General features: G+C 45.9%; 1 protein-coding gene across 1 annotated transcript in view; it reads right to left on the bottom strand.

Moving 5' to 3' along the window:
* Nucleotides 1-24,411, bottom strand: part of CELSR3 (cadherin EGF LAG seven-pass G-type receptor 3) — a 210,274-nt gene that overhangs the window by 71,978 nt on the left and 113,885 nt on the right. The window contains exons 3-6 of the mRNA XM_088454017.1: nucleotides 15,637-15,859; nucleotides 6,808-6,923; nucleotides 1,831-1,919; nucleotides 1,057-1,214 (exon numbers count right to left, since the gene is read on the bottom strand). Coding sequence (XP_088310143.1) covers nucleotides 1,057-1,214; nucleotides 1,831-1,919; nucleotides 6,808-6,923; nucleotides 15,637-15,859 — 586 coding nt within the window. The remainder of the gene's footprint in view (nucleotides 1-1,056; nucleotides 1,215-1,830; nucleotides 1,920-6,807; nucleotides 6,924-15,636; nucleotides 15,860-24,411) is intronic.

Below are 24,411 nucleotides of genomic sequence, written 5' to 3'. Positions count from 1 at the left end.
CCATGATTATGCTGGAAACCTCTATTGATTACAACATTTTATTGCATTTACAGTCAGGTGCATAAATATTGGGACATTGACAGAATTTTCATATTTTGGCCTCTATTCACCACCACAATGGCTTTGAAATGAAACAAACAAGATGTGCTTTATCTGCAGACTTTCAGATTTAATTTGAGGGTAATTACATCCAAATCAGGTGAACGGTGTAGGAATTACAACGGTTTCTATATGTGCCTCCCACTTTTTAAGGGGCCAAAAGTAATGGGACTATCAACTGAAAAGCTATTTCATGGACAGGTGTGGGCTATTCCCTCGTTATTTCATTATCAATTAAGCAGGTAAAAGGTCTGGAGTTGATTCTAGGTGTGACATTTGCATTTGGAATCAGTTGCTGTCAACTCTCAATATGAGACCCAAAGAGCTGTCACTATCAGTGAAGCAAGCCATCATTAGGCTGAAAAATCAAAACAAACCCATCAGAGAGATAGCAAAAACATTAGGTGTGGCCAAATCAACTTTCTTTTCCGCACAATTTTAATACTTTGTTTGTTTCATTATATTTGTATTCTCACCTTTCTATGCAGCCATAGCTGCTCTTACTTTCTTTACTTCACTTTTCTCACTATGGCGATGCCCTGGGGTGACTCGGCTGCACTGATTTAGGGGTGTCCTGTGCTCTGGATTTGAACCCTAGTATGTTAGGGACCTACTCTAAAGAGGTTACCTGGATATGGTGGGTAGGCCCATAACCTTGGCCATGATTATGCTAAAAACCTCTATTGATTGCAAAATTTTATTGCATTTACATATTATCAGTAATTTGGAGTTGTGCACCTGAGATATGTCTGTTTCAGTGCCTCAATGGTGTTGATAGCACATAATAAACAGATAATGCATCAATGATGTCACTGTCCACTAATGAACTGATAGCGCCTCAATGATGTCACTGGCTCATATTGTACTGAAAGGATGCATTCTCAAAATGGCTGCTTCCACTGTGTGTAGGTGACAATCAGATGTGAATAACCGGGGGCACAGAGAAAGCCTACTCACTTTTTGGAACTGGACTGCACCCCTTCTGCTGCACATGTATAGTTCCCAATCTCACTGCCGAACTTCAGGGCCACAGAAATGTCGCAATCATCCACCGCCAGCACGGCCACCTTCTCCTTGGAGGGACCCTGAGCTACACCCATAGATCCAGTCTTCGGCTGTACAGGAGGGTTAAACAAAATATAAACCAAAAATAAATAAATTATAAATAATATAAATATCAAAGATAAAATCAATAACAAAAAAAACCCCCAATGTTTTATTTACAAGGGCAGCAATTGTGACAATGAACAACCCCCACAGGTATTCAGTCAGAATGTCGACATTCAAATTGTCATCATATAGTCAGAATGTCGACATTACATGTTGACATTTTACATGCCAATGCCAAAATGTTGACAATACATTTTAGTGTTATATTTAGGGTTAGATTAAGGGTTAGGCCTAAATATGTAAAAAATGGTACGTCAACATTTGTGGTGTCGACTTTGTAAAAACGACGACACAATGAACATGTCGACATTAGTGACTCGTTTAACTTTTGTATGCCTAACACAACGACATCAATTAAAAAAAATGCTAGTATGATGGAGAATGGCAAATATTGGGACTATTAAGTGGGGAAGAAGGGGGCAGGAATAACTACCAACGGGGGGAAACATGCCAGATTTTCCCACAGACCACTACTGCACCCCCTGCTCCCCCCACCAGGTGTCACTGTCCTCTTGGGGGGCGACTCTATGTATCCTACAGACTGCTACGTGTGATTCTTACCTTGTTATAGTAGCGGAGCTGGATGGTGTGCCATCTCCCGTCACTCACACCCCCGGGAATATACGGAGTCACCAGGGTGCTGGATTCACCTTGAAACCACATAATGGAAACAACGTACATTAAACATTGAAAATGCTAAGCAGCCTTCCTCCCCCGCACTGCACTACATCCATACAGAAGGTGAAGTCTTCATTCTGTCCTGGCCGTGCTCATAAAATGAATACAAAGTGCCAGAACTCATTGCCCCATCGCCCCCTACAACAGATGTCCTCACTGCTGAGGTTGCTGATAACCAGTCTTACAGCATCCATCACGCAAAGAATGAGGTGTAATTAGTGGAAGAGAGCAGCGTGTATCTTGGAGAGTGGAGTAACAACGCTCACTAATGATGCACTCAGCAACGCCTTCATTTCCAGCAGATACGGAGCCACAATCCTGCACCTAGCTATTAGTCTGCTGGCTGCCTGAGCGGTGTCTCCTCTGTCACACTGAGGACAGGTGCAAGGAGATTTACAGCCGCGGTTATGGCAGCTAAAGGAGCTATCCATCTAGCGAGCAGGGTTGCGACCATACAAACCCTGTAAATAAGGACCTGTGGCCCAGGAAGTAATGTGTCATTTATCGGCAGGTGTGTATAACACATATAGGTCACAGCCTCCTGGAGGGTGGATGAAGCAGACGGCACTTTGGATGCTTTGCGAAGTCGGCTTAATACCTCTGACGCCAGACTATTAACATGAAATATTTATGAAACCACGGGATGTTTTTAGATGTGTCTGATGAAGACGAGCATTCGGCGCAGAAAGGCAATAAGGTCTACCCCGCTGGCCTGTAAAACCGGAGCCTGGTTTCCCCCTGACCTGGTGATGTTCGCTGAGCGGAACCTACAGATCCACTGTACATTACCCAACATGACAGGTGTACTGGGACTGATTCTTAAAAGTATGAAGTCACATAGTTGACGCTCACTATGACGACATTCATAATGTTTAATAGGTCAACATCTGGAAAATGTCAGCATATAAAATGACGACATTGTGATAATGTCCACATTAGCCTTAGGGTTGGGCTTAGGTGTTTACATTACAGGTGCATTTTCCACACTGTAACCAGGTCAACATTTTATCAGTGTTGCCATGAGTGTCGACATAACAAAAATGTCAACATGTAATCTGTTAATATAATATACTGTACTGAACCCATTGTAAAATACTTTTCTTCAAGACATATTAACTTTTAAAGGCTAAAAAATAAGGGCTGTGATAGAAAAGGTTGACAATAAAAAGGACAACAATGAGTTAGTCGACACCAAAAGGTCATCATGGAAAAAGGTCGACATGACAAAGTTAGGCAGTTCAGCAGGTCGACTGGTACAAAAGGTTGACTTGGAAATGGTCGACACAGAAATGGTTGACGCTTTGTTTTGTTTTTGTAACCTTAATCTTCACCTTAACCCTAACCCTCCCCCTTGGTGCCTAACCCTCCGGTTAGTGCCTAACCCTAACCATCCATCCTAGTGCCTAACCCTAACCCTCCAGTTAATGCCTATCCCTCCCCTTGGTGTTTAACCCTAACCGGCCCTCCTCATGCCTAACCCTGACCCTAAACATAAAAAGGTGTCGACCATTTATGTGTCGACCTTTTGGTGTCGAACAAATTATTGTCGACCCTTTGTATGGAACCAGAAAATAAGAAAGTATGATGAGAACAGCATTCAGGGTACAGACAGAGAGGAAGTTTATGGTGCTGTTACTTAATTTTGAAAAAGAGGGACAATTCGATAGAGCAACATTTAAAATCTGGGGCTGCCCCTGAACACTGGGGATACATGGTAACGGGACACAGGTGCTAATTTGATCTGTCTGCCGCCCATTATGCTGTGACTTCCTGCCTAAAGCCAGTGGCTGCGGTATGCAAATGAGATGGAAATGAGCCACTCCGCAGCAGCACTCTAATGATGGAAGAAGAAAGATGGCCTCAGTCATGGCACTTTGTGGAGAAGGTAGAGAGGATAATTACAACAGCTCATTTGCTCCTTAGTTACTAATAAATGCCTTCAGTAATAATTCACAATCACTATCATGCTGAAATTACATTATTAGCGAAATGTGATGGCTATAAAATGTATTATCTGACCTTTAGTTGTGGAGATTAAATTAGTCCCCTAGATGAGTGGGTAGATAATTAGTGTATGCTACAGCAGGAACGTCCATACCAAAGGTTGGCAACATTCCTGATATTAGCGAACTACAAGTCCCAGCATGCCACTGACTCCACAACAGCTGAAGACCTACAAGATGCCTGAAGCTGGTCAACACTATAGGAGCCGATGCAGAGATCAACGCATTGCGTGCATGGGACTAAATGCATATATGCGCCATTTTACAGAGTTTCACGTAGCTGTATGGTTTGGCCGCCCCTATGTGAACACAACTCTGCAATCCGACTGCCCCTATGTGGATGATTGGTTTCATAGTCATCACCATTATCAGGGCGCACTTGTGCCAGACCAATCATTGGTGCAAAAGATACATCTGAAGACAGAGGAAATGACGCTTCCGCACAACCCTGCGCAGCCCGCCATTCCATCTAGACACCCTCCATGAACACTGTCTATCAGACAACACCCCTTTGCGCCATTTCACGTGGAGATGTGCCCGAGGTGGCTAGGACTCTGCATCGCCCACAGCTGCACAGGCATTGCCAACAATCTGTAACTGCTCCGGGGTACTAGAGACTTATCCCTATAAATAAATGTTCCAATCTATCGATACTGACCAATAGCATAATGAGGATCCACGTTCGCTGCATGTGAAATGCGATTCTTATCATACTTATTCTTTAGGCTGTGTAAGTTGATATTTATTGAAAAGTAACATGACATGCTGGGGGTTGTAGTGCTTCAAGGTCCTCCGTCAAGCCATGTTTATATATATATATATGTATATATACAGTGCCAGTCAAAAGTTTGGACACACCTTCTCATTCAATGGTTTTTGTTTATTTAAATTATTTTCAACATTGTAGATTAATACTGAAGACATCAAAACTATGAAAGAACACATATGGAATAATGTTGTAAACAAAAAAGTATTAAACAAATCAAAATATGTTTTATATTTTAGATTCCTCAAAGTAGCCCCCTTTTGCTTGGATGACAGCTTTGCACACTCTTGGCATTATCTCAGTCATCTTCATGAGGTAGTCTCCTGGAATGGTTTTGAATTAACAGGTGTGCCTTGTCAAGAGTCAATCTGTGGAATTACTTGCCTTCTTAATGTGTTTGAGATCATCAGTTGTGTTGTGCAGAGGTAGGGTTAGTACACAGTGGACACCACTATTTGACTACTGTTGTAATCCATATTATGGCACCAACCACTCAACTCAGTAAAGAGAAACGACAGTCCGTCATTACTTTAAGACATGAAGGTCAGTCGAAATGGAAAATTTCAAGAACTTTGAATGTATCCTCAAGTGCAGTTGCAAAAACCATCAAACGCTATGATGAAACTGGCTCTCATGAGGACGCCCCAGGAAAGGAAGACCAAGAGTTACCTCTGCTGCAGAGGATAAATTCATTAGTTACCAGCCTCAGAAACCGCTACTTAACAGCACCTCAGTTTAGAGGCCACATAAAATCTTCACATAGTTCAAGTAGCAGACAAATCTCAACATCAACTGTTCAGAGGAGACTGCGTGAATCAGGCCTTCATGGTCATACTGCTGTGAAGAAGCCACTACTGAGGATGAACAACAAGAAGAAGAGAATTGTTTGTGCCAAGAAACACAAGGAATGGACATTAGACCAGTGGAAATCTGTGCTTTGGTCTGATGAGTCCAAATTTGAGATTTTTGGTTCCAACCGCCGTGTCTTTGTGAGACGCAGAGAAGGTGAGCAGATGGTTTCTGCAGGTGTGGTTCCCATTGTGAAGAATGGAGGAGGAGGTGTGATGGTGTGGGGGTGCTTTGCTGGTGACACTGTTGGTGATTTATATAAAAATTCAAGGCACACTTAACCAGCATGGCTGCCACAGCATTCTGTGGCACCATGCCATCCCATCTGGTTTGCGCTTACTGGGACCATCATTTGTTTTTCAACAAGACAATGACCCCAAACACACCTCCAGGCTATGTAAGGGCTACTTGATCATGAAGGAAAGTGATGGAGTGCTGCGTCAGATGACCTGGCCTCCACAATCACCCGACCTAAACCCAATTGAACTGGTTTGGGATGAGTTGGAACCGCAGAGTGAAGGAAAAGCAGCCAACAAGTGCTCAGCAACTCTGGGAACTCCTTCAAGACTGTTGGAAAACCATTCCAGGGGACTACCTCATGAAGCTGATTGAGAGAATGCCTAGAGTGTGCAAAGCTGTCATCCAAGCAAAAGGGGGCTACTTTGAGGAATCTAAAATAAAAAAACATATTTTGATTTGTTTAAGACTTTTTTATTTACAACATAATTCCATATGTGTTCTTTCATAGTTTTGATGTCTTCAGTATTAATCTACTATGTTGAAAATAATTTAAATAAACAAAAACCATTGAATGAGAAGGTGTGTCCAAACTTTGACTGTTACTGTATATATATATATATATCTATAGATATATATACTGTATATATATATATATATATATATATATATATAAACAGCCTGCCCTGTGCTTTCCCAACCCGCGGCTTGCAGTGTCCCGCGGGTGGGGAAAGTTGTGGTGACCAATCTCCTCCGTGAGGGTAGAGCTTGAGGGGAAGCCCAGCACCTCTGTAAGTGCTGGGAAAGCCCCCAAGTGCCCGCCTTGGGCAAGCACAGAGACTCCCTGCCCGCACCCTCAGCTCCCTGCCCTGCCCGCGGTCTAGCGGGAACACTATATGTGTGTGATTGTGTCATGGCAGAAAGTTACTACTTGATCACAAAGAGACATGTTGAACAATTTAGAGGTGCCCTGCTAAACCCATTCATGTCACATACAGCACAAACCTGTGGAATATTTCAGCTGCACCTGTCCATCGTTAATCTCTACCGCGATGAAGTCATGTTTCTCGTTCAGCCGTCCATTGTAAAACAGGAGGCCATTCTTCTCTTTGGTGGCAAATCTAAACGGGGTGATTCAATGAAAGGCAAATGAATATATACTGTAACTTAGGCTCTAACACTGATAAGGTGCCGATAACTTAACGCTCCCTTACCAGCCGCACCATTCAACTAACACCCTGGCCGATCATATCAGACCTGCTCTTCTCATCATCTCTATCCATGTAAACATATTGTGGCTGATCGTGAGTTGGACACCAGTGCGAAGCCCTTCCCTGGTGAACATCTATGCTTCCTAATGTGAAAGGACTGAGACGACCATTGCCGGTAGACGCTGAAATACCACCTGGCGTACTTGGAACATTGGGCCTCGTCAGCAATCGCGTACGCAGGTCTGCTGCAAAAGTATGCTAATATGTGCAATCGCAAAGCACCCGCACGCACAACATGCAGACGCCCACTTCCCCTCGCGCACAACCGTAATACGTTGCGATCCAGCCAAAACATCGGTAACATCGAAGTACATCGGAGCCACTCACACATTTAAGGCAGCTCTGAGCCTACCACTAAATTGCTAACAACCACGCACGCCATGAGACCTCAGGCTGTGGAGGCCATCGCAGTGGCTAATTTATGCACGCTCCTGCAATGGCGTCCGAACGCACTGGCACGCCTGCGTTCGCCCGGCCACCCCCTCATCACCACCCCCAAACGTTACTTCCTGTGAATCTCTGTGCGATGGGTCTGCTTAGTCCTGATCGCAGTGAGGCATTCGCGCATGCGCACTGCGATGCATGTGCAGTACGCAACAATCGCCCGTCTATGTACGCTTTAGCAGTTGCGATCCTTGCTGAATGAGGCGCATTATTCATTATTTATTTTACTTATTTTTTAATACCCTCGTGATACCAAAGTGAGCAAGATTACATTACGAAAAAAATCGCTCCATTTGCGAAAACATCGACATTGCGTACAACCCTGAACCAGGCCCCTTGTTATTTAACGTTCATTCATATTAACTAAACGGCGCTGGAGGATGTTGTGTTGTAAGACGCTGATATGCGGTAATTAAGCTGTGAGCTAGACCTGACTTGCGTTGCAGAATTACGCACAAACTGCGCGCTTCTAAACAGCCTCTTAACCTCCGGTACTAGAAAGATTTCAGAACAATTTGCTCGCCAGGGAAAATCTTTGCAGATGAGATGTATAAAACCAGGGACGTCGAAATCTATCTTTGGATACTGCATTCAGGTGGGGAGACAGATTGACCTTTTGCTGAAATGTTCCCCTATAGAGATTAAGCAGTAAGACATTGACAAGAAATTAATGTTTGTTCTTTAGCCTGAAATGTTCTGTACCGCTTACCCACTCCGTCCCCTTATTATCACAAATCTCATTTCGTTGCATCGTCTCTCAAAGTAGATGTTTTAATGGCCTTGGTTAAGAGGGTCAAATGGTTTAACAGAGTTATTACCGGTTAAAAATATCTATGCTGGAAAAATGTAAATGTTTTATTTGACCTTGAATGTGTCAAAGATATCGAGGATACCTTTTACCGGTCAGACATTCCTGCCAATGGTCACTGCAGGCCACTGAGGCTTCAGCCTAGAGTGGCAGCACACCGGAGGGCACATGTTTTCGGTCTCTGTCCATAGCCATCAGCATTGGTGTTAGAAACAAATACAGTACGGAATACCATTTTGCTGGTTGTCAATGTGGGTATGTTTACTTCAACTGTGATGGTCCTAGTATGAAAATAGATATCTCCCAACTGTTTAAGTTTAGGCAGGACACTCCTAATTAGAGAGCATAGGCTTGCGAAAGGGGCTGCTTCACCCCCTACCTAGAGGGTCCCCTCCCCGCTGTAGCCAGCTCCCAAGAAAGAGGCAGTCTCTTTTTTTAATCCAAGATGGCCGATGTGAAACTGCTGCATCCAAATAGGGCAGTTTCACATTGGCCATCTTGGATTGAAAACGAGGCTGCCTCTTCCCTGAGAGCCAGCAACAGTGCGGAGGAGACAACAGCGGTTATTGTTGCCCGGGCCAGGTGAGTAGTGTGTGTCCCAGGGGAGGAACTGGAAGGCCGGGGAGTGTATGTCCCAGGGAGGTACGGCATATAATGTAAGTCAGGAGCAGGAGGCAGGAGGTAGGATGGGCTAGCCTATGTCCACGGAGGGTGTCGCACACCCATTGCCATGAGCCTGCACACGCCTTTGTTAAAGAGGTTACATAGAGGTACCTTTTGTTCTGCACCCAGTAATGTCTTAAAGTAATTAATACTGGTTAAAATTGTCTACTTCATTCAATTCCAGGTACGAAATGATAGAATATACATTATAGAAGTTTTTCACACGTTTGATTTGATAGTAAAAGATACTACTTATTGTTTGACTCATACACAAGAATTCTTGTTTTAACCTTCTTACCAATCTAATCTTACCAAAATAGTCGAGTGATCATTATTTTATTATGAGACGGCTCCCATCAATTACCTTATAATATATTCCGTTACATTTTATTGGCCTGCAGAGTACGCATGGTAGCAGTTATTAAACGTGACCTCTTTAGGGCATGAGATTAAATAAAACATCCCCATAGACGATCAAATCTAATAAAATGTGACAAACCTAATAAAAGACAGAACAGACTAATTACCGCATCCATGGGCTTAAACTAAAATATGCAACATTTATTCTGCATATAAAAGAACTGGGAAAAATCTGTAAAAGAAATGTGGTATTTACAGTCTGGGGAGCAACACAGGGTTTATGAACAGCCCTGGAATAAAAACAGCCCTGTCTGAGTCACTGGAAAATGTGATTTGACAAAAATCCTACTAGTTAAATGTAGCATAAAAAGTTATTTTTTTCTATATAAATATTATGCGGAAATGCAATTAAATATCTCAAACGATAAATAAAGCCTTACATTTGAATATCGTCTTAGATAACCCTTCATCTCCCAAGGCTACGGAAAAACCCTTAGTAGAGTACTAATCAATAAGTTGCTTTATAAATGAATCATCATTCTAACAACATAAGGCTGAATCAATGGGTAACAGTAAAAGTGAGCCACTGACTGATGGACGTAATTAAACTGATTTACGGACTATTACTGGCATCCGAACACCATTAATATTTTATCAGACATTGGTTAAATAAAATAAACTTTCATCAGACCACTAAGCTACAATATGAATCATCTGCCAGCCAAAAGGTAGTGATTTTATTTTTTTCACCACTAACCAATGTCCTTTTTTTTTTTAAAGAATAATAAATGCAGAAAGAAATGATGTACCACCATGAAATTTAGTTAAAAATAAAAAATAAAACAAATTGTATTGGCTGTTTTTATATAAAGAAATACAAAAGTTTTCAAGAACAACAAGATGAAAAAAATAAATTACATAATCCATAATTATAAACTAATATTACTGAATGAACCATTTTAATTTAATGTTATTGAATGAACCATAATATTTTAATGTTACCAAATGAACCATGTTAATTTTAGAGATGTGCGGGTTCAGTTTTACTTGGATATGTTCGGATCTCAAAAACGGCATTTTATTGGCTAGCGGCTATCATGTGTTTTGGATAGCCAATAAAATAAATCCGAACAAATCCGAACATGCGATCATTTTGGTGAAAAGAACCGAGTAAATCCGAGTAAAACGGAACCCGCGCATCCCTAGTTAGTTTGTTGTTACCAAAAGAACCAGGATTACTCTATATTGAATTGCATATACATCAAAAAACTTCATCAGAATATGAATATTTAATAATTATTAAGTATATTTATTATCATTTGGAAAATGAATGCACATTCCCCACTGGTAAATTTACTTTTTTTTTTGTTTGGCTAGCTAACCATTGTTGTTTTTGTGTAGTTTAAATGTACTGTATATTTTATTATATTTAGAAAAACACATATTTTAAAATATTTATTTAACAAACCCACATATTAATTCATAGTGTTTTGAAATAAAAGGTGTCTTTTTCTCTGTATTATCCAAATTAACCAATTTTGTTACTGACTATAAAGGCATTAACACACTTTAATTTAGCAAAAAATCAACAGCACACTTTCGCTAATTAACACCACTTATCTCTGTTTAAAATAATGATGATATCAATATGCTTTGGTATAACCGATGACAATGAATAGTCTATAAAACGGTGAATAGTTTGATCTGCAATCTTTTGTGGTACTCGGGGGTTAATAATTAGCTTGATGAAACTAGATGGATCAGCACAATATTTTGCAGAAATATCTTCCTTTTGATGAAAACCATCAAGTCAGACAACTGAACACGCCTTGGAAGCATCTACAGTACTTAGCTAAATTGCTGCAGCAGGAACATTACTCATCGTCTTGGATGAGATAATGCTGCTGACACACCGAGGAGCCAAACAAGACCCCTGATTGGTAGGAGGATCAGCTGCCAATGATATCATCGCCATTGGATCAATTCTAATTTAATGAGTAAGTGCTCAGTTTTGATGGGAGCAGGCAGGCACATCTGGGATAGGATAGAGCTGGGGCACAAGACTAGCAGACTGATATAAAGCATAAATAGGAAATCTGGAACCCTCCATCTGTTGTGAAACTATATGTTCCAGCATACCCTGGCCGGCAATGGCCTACCTCTGATAGGAAAGTAATAATGACCACTGGATAGTTTTATATAGTAAATTCATTATTTATTTGCTAAACATACAGACAGCCAGGTGCAATATAGAGGGGGGTATTTCCAGTGGGCTCTGGTCAGAATCCCGACGTGCGGGATGCCGGCTCTTAGAAAGCCGGCGTCAGAATCCCGAAGCTGGCATCCCGATGGTAAGTAGTGGGTTTAGGGGGAGAGTTAGGCACTAGGGTGGGGGTTAGAGTTAGGCACTAAGGGGGAAGGTTAGGATTAGACACTGGGGGGGGGAGGTTGAGTTTAGGCACTGGGGAGGCAGTGGTAGTAGTAGGGGGAGGGTTAGGTTTAGGGTGTGGGGAGGGAGGTTAGGGTTAAGCACTAAGGGGGAGGGTTAGGTTTAGGCACTGGGGAGGCAGGGGTAGTGGTAGGGAGAGGGGGAGAGTTAGGTTTAGGGTGTGGGGAGGGAGGTTATGGTTAAGCATTAAGGGGGAGGGTTAGGTTTAGGCACAGGGGAGGCAGGGGTAGTGGTAGGGAGTGGGGGAGGGTTAGGTTTAGGGTGTGGGGAGGGAGGTTATGGTTAAGCACTAAGAGGGAGGGTTAGGTTTAGGCACTGGGGAGGCAGGGGTAGTGGTAGGGAGAGGGGGAGGGTTAGGTTTAGGGTGTGGGGAGGGAGGTTATGGTTAGGCACTAGGGGGGAAGGTTGGGTTTAGGCATTAGGGTGGGGGTTAAGAGTTAGGCACTAAGGGGGAAGGTTAGGATTAGGCACTGGGGGGGAAGGTTGGGTTTAGGCACTGGGGAGGCAGGGGTAGTAGAAGGGAGAGGGGGAGGGTTAGGTATAGGGTGTGGGGAGGGAGGTTAGGCACTAGGGGTGAAGGTTGGGTATAGGCACTGGGGAGGGAAGGGTAGTGGTAAGGAGAGGGGGAGGGTTAGGTTTAGGGTATGGGGAGGGAGGTTATGGTTAGGCACTAAGGGGGAGGGTTAGGTTTAGGCACTGGGGGGGCAGGGGTAGTGGTAGGGAGAGGGGGAGGTTTAGGCACTAGGGGGGAAGGTTGGGTTTAGGCACTGGGGAGGCAGGGGTAGTGGTAGGGATAGGGGGAGGTTTAGGCACTAGGGGGGGGTTTAGGCACTGGGGAGGGAGGGGTAGAGGTAGAGAGAGGGGGAGAGTTAGGATACTGACCAACAGCTGTCGGTATCCTAACCCTGTCGGCATGCCGGCGTCAGGATTCTGACCGCCAGGATCCCAAGCGCCGGCAGCCCGTCCCCAACCCTTTCCAGATGCAAGGAAACCCCCCTCCACCCTGGGAATGTATTAGCCACCTAATTGCATTCAGCCATGGACTGTTCAGTGCTGTGCTATGTATGTGTACATGCTTTCTGCCTATCTCCTCTGCTGACACATAATACATGGTACAAGTACATGACATGTAAGCTGTACCATGTGTGCAGGCAGTAACAGACATACAACACCATAACAAGGAAGGTAAGTGTGGCAATAAGGAGAGGCACTTAATGTAAAGTGGGTGGGAAATGGGCTATCCATTTAATGGTTGCATGAGGGAGGGGCTAATCATTTATTGGTTGGGTGAAGGTGGGGAGCTATTTAATTTATGGTGGGAACTATTTAATTTAATAATTGGGACATGGTGGGGCTTATACAGAGTTCGACTGGCCCACAGGGGTACAGGGGAAATCCCCGGTGGGCCCCACTGCCTGTGGGCCCACCCCCTTCTCTAGGTGTCAGGTTCCAGACCTCAAATTATAGATTGTTACTCTATTTGACGGTCAGTTACCAGGAACACTGATCGGAATGGGGGATTGGTTCGCCTCTATAGAAACTACACCAAGATTTGCCCATTGGTTATCCAAGCATCTGTGGTGGCTGACCGCACCCTTTAAGCATGTGCCCCTACCACTGCATTCCCCGGTGGGCCCTTCACTGACCAGTCCGACACTGGCCTTATTAATTTAAGCTGGGCTGATGGGGCCTTTAACTTAACACTGGGTAGGTTTTGGGATATTCATTGAACGTGGTGCTAAGATTGGGGAGAATGAGGGCCACTATTAATTAGTGTTAGTACTGGTTGAAGGGAGAGAGGTCTATTTATTAAATGTGAATGATGTTAATTTAATAACGGGGCTGGTTACATAATGGGAGTTATTAAACGTGGGTGCTATTGATTTCACCAGGATACGCACAGTATTCCGACGTGCAGGATACCAGCGAAGGTAACTAGCGGGGTTGGGGGGAGGGTTAAGGGTTAGGCACTATGGGGGATGGCTAGGTTTAGGCACCAGGGAGGGAGGGTTAGGGGTAGGGAGAGGGGGAGGGTTAGGATACCTACCGACAGATGTCTATATCCGAACACTGTCGGTATGCCGGCATCAGGATTTTGACCGCCGGCATCCCGTGCCCATCCCGATTTAATCTTGGGTCTGGTTGAGTGGAAGAAGGCCAAAAACATTCACTAATTGTTTGGCTTTATATATTGAATGTACCTGCCCATTTTCCCAACACTGGAGGATCAAGACAACAGCTACTGTGCATTTATAGGAGTGAGCAGGACCGCTGCCTGAATCTGATTTGGAAGTTCCAATTTTGGGGTGACCGGGTCGGCGATGCGTGGCGTGACGTGGATTGCATTTGCCCCTCACAAGGGTGTCTTCACAAAGTGCAGTAACGTCATAGCTGTAGCCATGGGGCGCACTTGCTCACATTTTATTTTTAAACTTTACATTATGTTTCGCTTCCAAGGTTGCACAGAACTTGCACAAGTCGCACCTCCCAGAGCCCTGGCACAGACAGGTGTGCTTACAGGAGACAGACCTCCATCTCATTAACCCCAGCCAAGAGACAGGTAGGCTAGCAAGAGAGAAATACCTACAGAACTTTGCCCCAGGTAAGTATCCTATCCCTAACTGTACCCCTACCTCCCCGCAGCCTAAACCATACCCTCCCCCTTGAAGCCTAAACCTCATAAACCCCCCCCCTGCAGCCTAAACCTAGCTCTCCACCCAGCAAGAGCCGGGATATGAACTACATCCCCACTGAATATAGTGACTATAATCACCTACCACCTATTAAAGGACTTCTAGATAGACAGATAGAAGCTTCCATAGCAGGGGCGTATCTACAATGGGTGCAGTGTGTGCAGGGCACATGGGCCCCCGGGTCCAGGGGGGCCCCACACCGCACACCCTGCACCCATATTATTTTAAACTTACCTGTCTGTGGTCCCGCGGCGGGTCTCACCGTTGCTTAGAACACCGGAAAATGGCCGCCGCAGCAATTTTCTCGCCGTTCTGCGCAATGCGCAGTAGACTCCGAGCACACTCTATTGCCCGGAGTCTACTAACGCTCCGGTGGCTGGCCAGCCGCATCAGTCGGCTGCCGGCCACCGCGGAGAGAGGAGGGCGCCCCGCACAGGGAGTGCCCCTGTTCCATAGCATGAGATATTTTGACTATTGAAGTTGCTATAACTATGCAGCTGTGTATAACTATTGTTCTCTGTTATCAGCCATTCGAGCTAAGTGATGCTAACGAAAGGCTGCTGTCAGGAGTCCGTCAATTGGAATACTGGCTGTAAATCTTTTAATTCAATCAGAACTATTGGCCTGATTCAGAGCCCTACGCTAATTTCGTCACAGTTGCTTCAATGCACTCCCCGGCTGTGCAAAATGATGCAAATCTGCAGGAGGCATCTTAAATAAAAAGACGTCACTGGCGGCTGCTCTGATGCACTGCGGCCTGGCATCGGATCAACCACGTAAACATCGGACTTCTGAGTAACGCTCAGGTCACACCGGATGTCCGGCGAAATCATGCTGCCGGGGCCAGTGAAGCTACAGGCTTCAGCATGCCCAGAAAATAAGGCTGACACCCCCTGTTTTCTGGAACGCTCCGTGTCTCCTCCCCCCAAATGCCAGCAGCACGTGAATCTTGCTGCCGCTTTTAGGACACTGCGAGCAACGTTATGGGACCAGATCCGCGCAAACATCTATGGAGATCTATGGAAATATCGGATTTTACGGTAATCTCTGTATCAGGACGTGTATCATTAAATCTACTTAGAAAGTAACGGATGCTGACGGACGCCCTTATTATCACAGGCACCAGAGTCAGGCAGGTACACTTACGAGAGCGACAGACTCATGTGAAACCTCTGCCGGAGCCCTCGGAACATGACGAAGGATTTAGGAGGAAAGGAACGCGTTGACAGCTCACAGTACGGCTTTTCAAAGCCCCCGGGTGGGCACTGGCACGTGAAACCTCCTTCTGCCAAGTTGGTACATGTCCCCCCATTTCTGCAAACACCGGGCACGCAGCGTCCTGAGCCACTGTCCACTTCGCAGTTGTCACCTGCAGAGAAAGAAAGAGAGAAAAGGTTTATATCCATCATTAAGGTGATCGCCAGGAACAAGAGGTGAGAGTCTACTGCATACCGAATTCAGGGGTCTATGTACTAAGCAGTGTTAGGAGACAGAGTGGAAAGTGATAATGTGCCAGCCAATCAGCTCCCAACTGTCATCTCACAGGCTGTGTTTGAAAAATGACAGTTGGGAGCTGATTGGCTGGCACCTTATCACTTTCTTATCACTTTTCACTCTGTCTCCTAACACTGCTTAGTAAATAGACCCCTGAGAGAGCTAAGGTGCCCCTTATTTTACACAAGTTATACTAAACCCTGCGCTGCCAACATTGTAATGCCCACATCTATCTCTTGCACTCACAGGTCTGTCAGAGCCACGCGCAACTAGTTTGCGCACACGCACTGCGACTTATACGCATGCGCAAATGGACGACCATCGCTCAGAGCGAGTGAGTGCAACTTAGCGTCCGGGTCTCAATCAGGCCCACAGTCCACTACACTAATGAAGTGGGTGGGATCCAAAAGGGTTCCCTGCTTTCCTGTGAGTCAGGAAAAACTACCTAAATGCAGGAGAGTAAAGCAGCTATGTGTAAGGGATACAGATGTGTCCTTTTCTTCTGTGGAATCAGTTGCATTAAATAACCCCTCTCAATGCACCAAGTCCCGCGCAACTCGGCCGCACGTCTCTCAAAAAGGGCTTCTTATTTGCATAAAAGCGGCAAAACTGCATTGCGAGTGTACACAGGGGGTAATTCAGATCTTTTTGGCCGCTCACACATGCTGTGGGTGGTCACCCACAGCTATACGAGCGGCCAGGAGGCCGCTCCATTTTCATGGAGGAGGGCCCTGATTCAGAGCGAGCGCTCTGGTCAGAACGCTCAGCTCTGAATCAGGCCCAGGGGGCTTAGATGCGAGCAGCTGCGGCTTTTCTTCACACCAAGGGCCTGATTCAGACCCGCTCGCAAGCGCATAGCGCTTGCAAGTGGGTCGATGGTGGCCTAGTGTGCACGCGTGGCGTGCGCGAGCCCCGGAGCGAGCGCAAAAAGCACTCGCTCCGTGGCTCACTACAAGAGGGGCGGCTGTCGATGTTGATCGACAGCTCGCCCCGTTTTGTAGGCATGGCGGGGGGGTGGCTTCACAATCGGAGGCGTTCCCAAGCGAACGCCTGCCGTTTGTGGGAGGCCCTACTGACATCACCAGTGATGTCAGTGGGAGAGCGTCCGGCTCTATTAGAGCTTCCGGCTCTCTGGGGCTTGCGGCCACGAGACCCTACCACAAGGGTCTCGTCGCAAGCCCGATGGTTGCGATGGTCTTGACCATCGCGACCATCATCCTGGCCGCTCGCAATAACTGTGGGTGGTCACCCACAGCTATGCGAGCGGCCAGGAGGCTGCTCCAAAAAAAAGTTGCATTAAATAACCCCTCTCAATGCACCAAGTCCCGCGCAACTCGGCCGCACGTCTCTCAAAAAGGGCTTCTTATTTGCATAAAAGCGGCAAAACTGCATTGCGAGTGTACACAGGGGGTCATTCAGACCCGCTCGTGAGCGTCAGGACGCTTGCAAGCGGGTCGAGGTTCCCCACTGCGCATGCGCACGACGGAGGGAGCTCCGTCGTGCGCATGCACGAGACCCGGGGAGCGACGGGCTTTCCATCGCTCCGGGTCTCGCACCAAAGGGGGCGTGCTGTCGATGTTGATGACAGCACCCCCCCTATGGTGGGCGTGCCGGGGGCGTGCCTGCCAGACGGAGGCGTTCCCATGGGAACGCCTACCGTCTGAAGCCGGCCCCACTGACATCACTAGTGATGTCAGTGGGAGTGATTTTGGCTCTGATAGAGCCAAAATCACTCCAGGGCTTGTGGCAGGGAGACCCTACCGCAGGGTCTACGTCGCAAGTCCGATGGTCGCGATGGTCAAGACCATCGCAACCATCTTTTTGGCTGCTCGCATATGCTGTGGGTGGTCACCCACAGCTATACGAGCGGCCAGGAGGCCGCTCCATTTTCATGGAGGAGGGCCCTGATTCAGAGCGAGCGCAAGCCCGATGGTTGCGATGGTCTTGACCATCGCGACCATCATCCTGGCCGCTCGCAATAACTGTGGGTGGTCACCCACAGCTATGCGAGCAGCCAGGAGGCTGCTCCAAAAAAAAAAAAAACGCCCTGATTCAGCGTCCGTCTCAGAATCAGGGCCCAAGTCCCATTGTGCGACTTTTGTATGTGTGTAAAGCCAATTCCGGTGCGTTAAAGCCGCAGACTAGAATCTCCGGTACACTGTGACAGGCCGCGATGCGACTAAGATGCTAAATTTTAAGAAAAATATGGTGCGCCACACATCTCGGTGTCTCGCATTCGCGCCGTGCACCTCCCACCATATGGTGTGACGATGCTCAGTGTATGAGGACACATCTGGACGTGGTAGATATTTGCAGTCATGTCCTTATACAAAGGTTGAGAGCAATTGCTCTATTAGAACCAACTGGAATGATGTAGCTTTAAATAAACATAACAAGCAAAACACATCATCACACGGCCGAGTCACCCCATTACATTACACTGACGGGAGCCGTAGTCTGGTCTTTCCATTACACACAGCCCAGTCACACCGATGACCTTTGTGCAAAACGCAGCTTCAGCTGCAACAAGGACTCATTGCAGATTATATATGAGAAGTGTCAGGACAGGGAACTAGCTTTATACAGGAGTTGTCATCACTGTACATAAGATTGTACAAATCAGCCTGATTCAAAGTTGCACACAAAACCGCCCACATACAAATTTTGCCTTATTTTTGCGAAACTGTGCATGCATCGTGGCCCGCAAACGCAATTGACAGAGATTCAGTCGGCTGCATCTCAGTCGGATTTCCACTTGCGGCTGAGTGGGTGATACCGGTTTGCATGTAGGGAATCTTGGGCCTGATTCAGAGCCGCTCGCTATTTGCGGTCGTTCGTTTAAAAAAAAGGGCTGGCTATTCAAATGAACCGTTCGCACTCTGCGGTCTGTTCACGCCTCTAAGTCTGAACGAGCGAGCAAAACTTGCGGTCGAAATACGCCCCCTGGCCGCTCGCATCATACGTCATGTCCGCTATTTATTAGATTAATCGAGTACATCGAACAGCGTATGAACTGCTCGCTATTCTTGTGGTTGGTTTTTTCAACCGCTATTTTGCGAGTAGTTCTGACTAAAAAAAACCAAGTGACGTGGTCGCTGACGCTGCTGTATTAATTATGCACACCCATAAAACGCCTGTTTTGACCTTTAGGCACGCCTGCGTTCTGAATTACACTCCCCGTTTTCAAGAACCTTCCCCTGTTACCACCCACATACGCCTCCTCCTGTCACTCAAAATAGCAGACATTCGCTATTTTGCGAACAAACGATTTTCGGCAGCACTGACTGGTTCGCGCATGCGTATTACAATCCGTATGCATGCGCAGTTGTGCGAACATCGCTCAGTGCGAACGAGCGGCCGCTTACGAGCGGCTCTGAATCAGGCCCCTTGCTTCAAGGATAGGATTAGCACAAATGCCCGCTGCTGCTATCTGTGTTCACCAGCAAGGAATACAATGCAAGGAACGTACAATTACTCTCAAGTCACTTGTTCCTTTGGGTAATTCTAAAGCTGCATACACACACAACGATTTTGTTACCAACGATTTTATGAACGATTTTCTTTCAGATTATCTGTTAGATTTTTTAAAGTGTAATGAACGATTTTTTTGACCTACAAACGATTTTTGCATATTCCCTTAATGAAAATCGATGAGTTGGTCAGTATGACTGAACTACAAACTACAAACGTGAACGCGCAGGAACGATAATCGTTCATCGTTTTAACTCAGAAAGTGAACGATTTTTACAACGATTGAACGGTAAACGATAACGTTAACAATAATCATTCAAAAAATCGTTGTGTGTGTATGCACCTTAAAGCTTTATTCCAACAAGTACTTTGATTGTATTATCTCATATATTACTGCATTACCTTTTCAAACTACTAGGTACTTTTTTCAGGTACTCTTATAGCGTTTCCATCCACAGAGAACTGTAACTTTCAAAAATGCCTTCATACCCAAACACAGGGTGGATTTAGGGCTCATGGTGCCCCTGGGCACTACAATAATACCCCGACAAATTTTATTATGTTCATTGTTTGGTTACAAAGCTCTAATATGCCAACTGGTAGTTTAATATGATATAATAAACTAAGCCATGAGCTATGATATATTTTGTATTAGGTATACATATTTACTATGAAGGACAGCTTATGGGGGCAGTCTGTGCATGTCCCACCCGTCAACACTCTACACAAAAAGGCATACAGTATGGTACAGTGAAAGGATTTGGCTGTGACTGGAAAATTTCGGACTGACAGTAATAAAACAAGGATCCGAGTGCCACCGTCCAGCAAGTGGTGCCCCTAGGCTGGTGCCTCATGTGCCCAATAGGAAAATGTACCACTGTCCATACAGATTTATTTCCATTGCCCTTGTATACAATACAGGGTCTGATTCAGACCCGCTCGCAAGCGGGTCAATGGTGGGGCACTGCGCACGTGCGGAGTACGCTCGCCCCGGAGCGAGTGAGAAATTCCCTCACTCCGGGGCTCGCTACAAACAGGGCGGCTGTCGATGTTGATCGACAGCTTGCCCCGTTTTGTAGGCGGGGAGGGGAGGGGTGGCTGGTCAAACGGAGGCGTTCCCGCCATTTGTGGGCGGACCTACTGACATCACTCGTGATGTCAGTAGTGAGCTTCCTGCTCTACCACAATGGTCTCGTCGCAAGCCCGATGGTCGCGACCATCACCTGGCCGCTCGCAAAAGCTGTGGGTGGTCACCCACAGCTTAGCGAGCGGCCAGGAGGCCTGGTAAAAAAAAAAAAAAAGCGGCCGCCCTGATTCAGAGCGAGTGCTCGCTTTTTGCGAGCGCCTCTGAATCAGGCCCACAGTTCCAATCTGTGTATTGAATACAACTGTTACAGTTTTGTGTCATATCCAAGGGCAACACAAACATATACTGTAACTGTTAGGTAGATAGAGAGCAATGTAAAAAAAATAAAAGATTGCAGCTGTCTAAAAACTGAAAAAACACTTACATGAAATAATGTTACTAAAATACCCACATTAATTCAAATTGGGGATATAATTTATATACTGTATGGTCCGTTTTGTGACAACAGAGGACAAGTGTTTATAATAACAAAACAAATGTTCACTTTATAATGCGGAAATAGTGCATTTAATCAAAATCACTTCTTACCTAAGGCAGAGGTCTTACTCACACACACACATACTGTACGCCTTTATGGGCTTTTAGAAACCCACCGTGAGAGGGCAGACGGGGGGCTTTGCTGCCAGGGACAGATGGCATGGCGATATGAAGACAATGGCCCTCATTCAGAGCCACTCACTATTTGCGGTCGTTCGTTCTAAAACAAGGGGTGGCTATTCAAATGAACCGTTCGCTCTTTGCGGTCTGTTCACGCCTCTATGTCTGAACGAGCAAGCAAAACTTGCGTTCGTTTTTTGGAATAATACGCCCCCTGCCCGCTCGCATCCTACGTCATGTCCGCTATTTATTAGATTAATCGAGTACATCGACCAGGGTATGAGCTGCTCGCTATTCTTGTGGTTGGTGTTTGCTACCACAATTTTGCGAGCAGTTCTGACTCTAAAATAACCCAGTGACGTGGTCAATGACGCTGCTGTTTACATATGCACACCCATAAAATGCCCGTTTTGACATTTAAGCACGCCTGCGTTCTTAATTCCACTCCCCATTTTCAAGCACCTTCCCCTGTTACCACCCACATACGCCTCTTTCTGTCACTCAAAATAGCAGGCATTCGCTATTTTGCGAGCACATGAATTTCGGCCGCACTGACTGGTTAGCGCATGCGTATAACGATCCGTACGCATGCGCAGTTGGGCTAACATCACTCGGAACAAACGAACGGCCGCTTACGAGCGGCTCTGAATCAGGCCCAATGTCTTCCTTTATCAGACAAGTTTTTGCCTTGGTTCGTTATTTTCACACGTTATATGGTCGGTACAAACTCAATCAGCAGAATCATCTCCTCTCCTACGCTCGCTGCCATCACAGCCAGATGCAGTCAACGTTGATAAAGTAACTCCCAATAAGTTTCAGTTTATTGCTAACTTTAAGTATTTACATTGTAAGCAACTAAGAACAGGGGGTCCTTTCTTATATTTCATAGTACACTATGGGCCCGATTCAGACCCAGACGCTAAGTTGCAGACGCACGCTATGGCCGATAACCGCCCGTTTGCGCTTGCATTTGCGTCAATATGCGCATCTGCGAGTCACTCACTGCGCTCGGGAATTGTGCGCTCGTAGTACACAGACTGGACGCTAATTTGAGTGACAGATAGCGCCGTTTGTGGGTGGTAACAGGGGGAAGGTGCTTGTGAACGGAGGTGCGTGTCTGGGCGTCTAAATGGCGTTTTATGGCTGTACACAATTAGCAAAGAAGCGTCATTCTACACGTCACTTGGTTGTATTTTAGACAGCACTGATCGCAGTGCTTGTGGTGGGGTAGGGTCTACCTCAAGCGCTGCGTGCAGCTCCGATGGCTCTCGATGTTACCGATTAATCACACATTTCCTGGAGATGTCGTGTGCTAAGAAAGAAAGGTGGGCGGCATATACCGACGTGCGCTCACTCTACCGTCGCTCTCTAAGTATAGAGGGCGTCCTGCCACCAGACAGTGTGATCGCGGCATTTGCATACCCGGCCCCTTTTGGCTGCGTGAGAGCGCAGCTTAGCGTCCGGGTCTGAATCGACCCCTATGTTCTTTTTTTTTTATGTATTCAATATGTCTCTATTATGCCTTATGCTGGTGCCATAAAATAACATAACAGGATAAAGGCTGCAACATTTGGAGTTTATTCCATTCTCCCTAAATCAAACAAAAGTTCAGTGATTTGCGCAGAAGCCACTGGCTGGTTTATTGTCACTGACAGACTGTTGTTAGGAGTAAGATAATGTAGGACATTACCCAGCAGTACAGAATAAACACTTGTTTACGCCTTAGGTTCAGATGATTTCTACAAACTCTACAGAGTGTGTATTAGATCTGCCTCTCACTTCCGACCCAGCTGGCACCGCTAACAGTTCACAGGGGCTCGGAGGATGCGATGTCTTGGGCATGCGGTGGAACACGGAGCTTCTGGCAAGAATCTTGCTGCGAAGCTGTAATATTAACTACAACGTTTCCAGGGAAAGCAATCAATGTGTGCAGAGAAGAGCTCCGTCAGTCAGGATTGCAAGGATGGTGTTAAAATGCCCTCCCAGCGTAGTAAGGAAGCTAGCAGAGCGCTGCTTTGATGCCAGGGACAGATGGCATGACTACCAACAACTTTCCTTCAAGCAGACGACTTTGTCTTTCTGCTCAAACTTTAAAGGATGAGACAGAAAGAAGCTGAAACTTGCTACAAAACCTGGCTTTGGCATAACTATGTTTCTCCACTAAAATCACCTCCTTCATCCCAAATTAAGGCCCAGCATGGATCTCAGAGACAATGGGGGAGTTGTGCCAAACCTTCCAGAGAGATAAAGTGGAGACGTTTCCCACAGCAGCCAATCAGACTGTGCTAGAAAAATAATAGCTAAAAGCTGATTGGTTGCTATGTCAGCCTCCCCATTATCTTTCTCGAAGGTTCGATACAATTCCCCTTAAATCAGAAGAGTTTTGCTGAGTACACACAGGCCGACATATCAATTGAACGGCTGATACATCGTGGGTGTACCGCCAGTATACTAGCGGCAGAGGCCGCGGGTCCGCGGCTGACGCCACAACTGGCCGGGCACAAGTAAACGCCTGCCCAGTTGTGACATCCGGCACGACACATCGGGCTGACGATTGGTAAGTGTATATACACTTACGAATCGTTAGATAGGACGCTTGATGGGCCAGATGGCTGATCCCTCATCCTAGTGTGTACCCAGTTTAACATAAGCAACTGGGCAAGGACAGATGCAGTCGCCTCATTCAAGGACTTCAAATCCAGACATAGGATCTACGTGGACAAAATGTAAAGATTTGGCCATTTGGAACCAGATCTTGTAAATAAAAAAATTATGAGTTGGAAGGTGCCCCCACAAGGAAAGATTTCCACCCTTGACCGTTCAAGTCTATCGGGCATATTAACGGGCACACACAACTGATAATTATGCTGTCTGTACTTTGTCCAAATTTGCAGATTAGCTGCAAATGTTGCATCCTGCAATGTTAAATTTCTCTTCAATCCAGTAATTTAGGGATTGGGCACCGATATCGCTAGGCGCCAGCCAGGGACTCTACCGCCTCCCCCGTTAGCTTTGCTCTCCTTGTTTTGTGCTATTTTTGTCTCGCACAAGATTTCGGAACTTGATACTAAATCCGTTCTCCATTACATTAGGAAATTCCATCATTTGCAGGATCTCTAGCAGAAACCAGTGACGGAGGCCGGTTCTGGGGCAGCCAGCCAGCCAGCACTCCAGAGCACGAAAGCTTTTCACAAAAGCAATTACAAATTTTA

The sequence above is a fragment of the Taudactylus pleione genome, unplaced genomic scaffold (genome assembly GCF_031769625.1).
Source record: "Taudactylus pleione unplaced genomic scaffold, aTauple2 ptg000607l, whole genome shotgun sequence".
Lineage (NCBI taxonomy): Eukaryota > Metazoa > Chordata > Amphibia > Anura > Myobatrachidae > Taudactylus > Taudactylus pleione.
The sequence above is the reverse complement of the archived record's forward strand: the minus strand, read 5'-3'. Positions and strand labels throughout refer to the sequence as shown.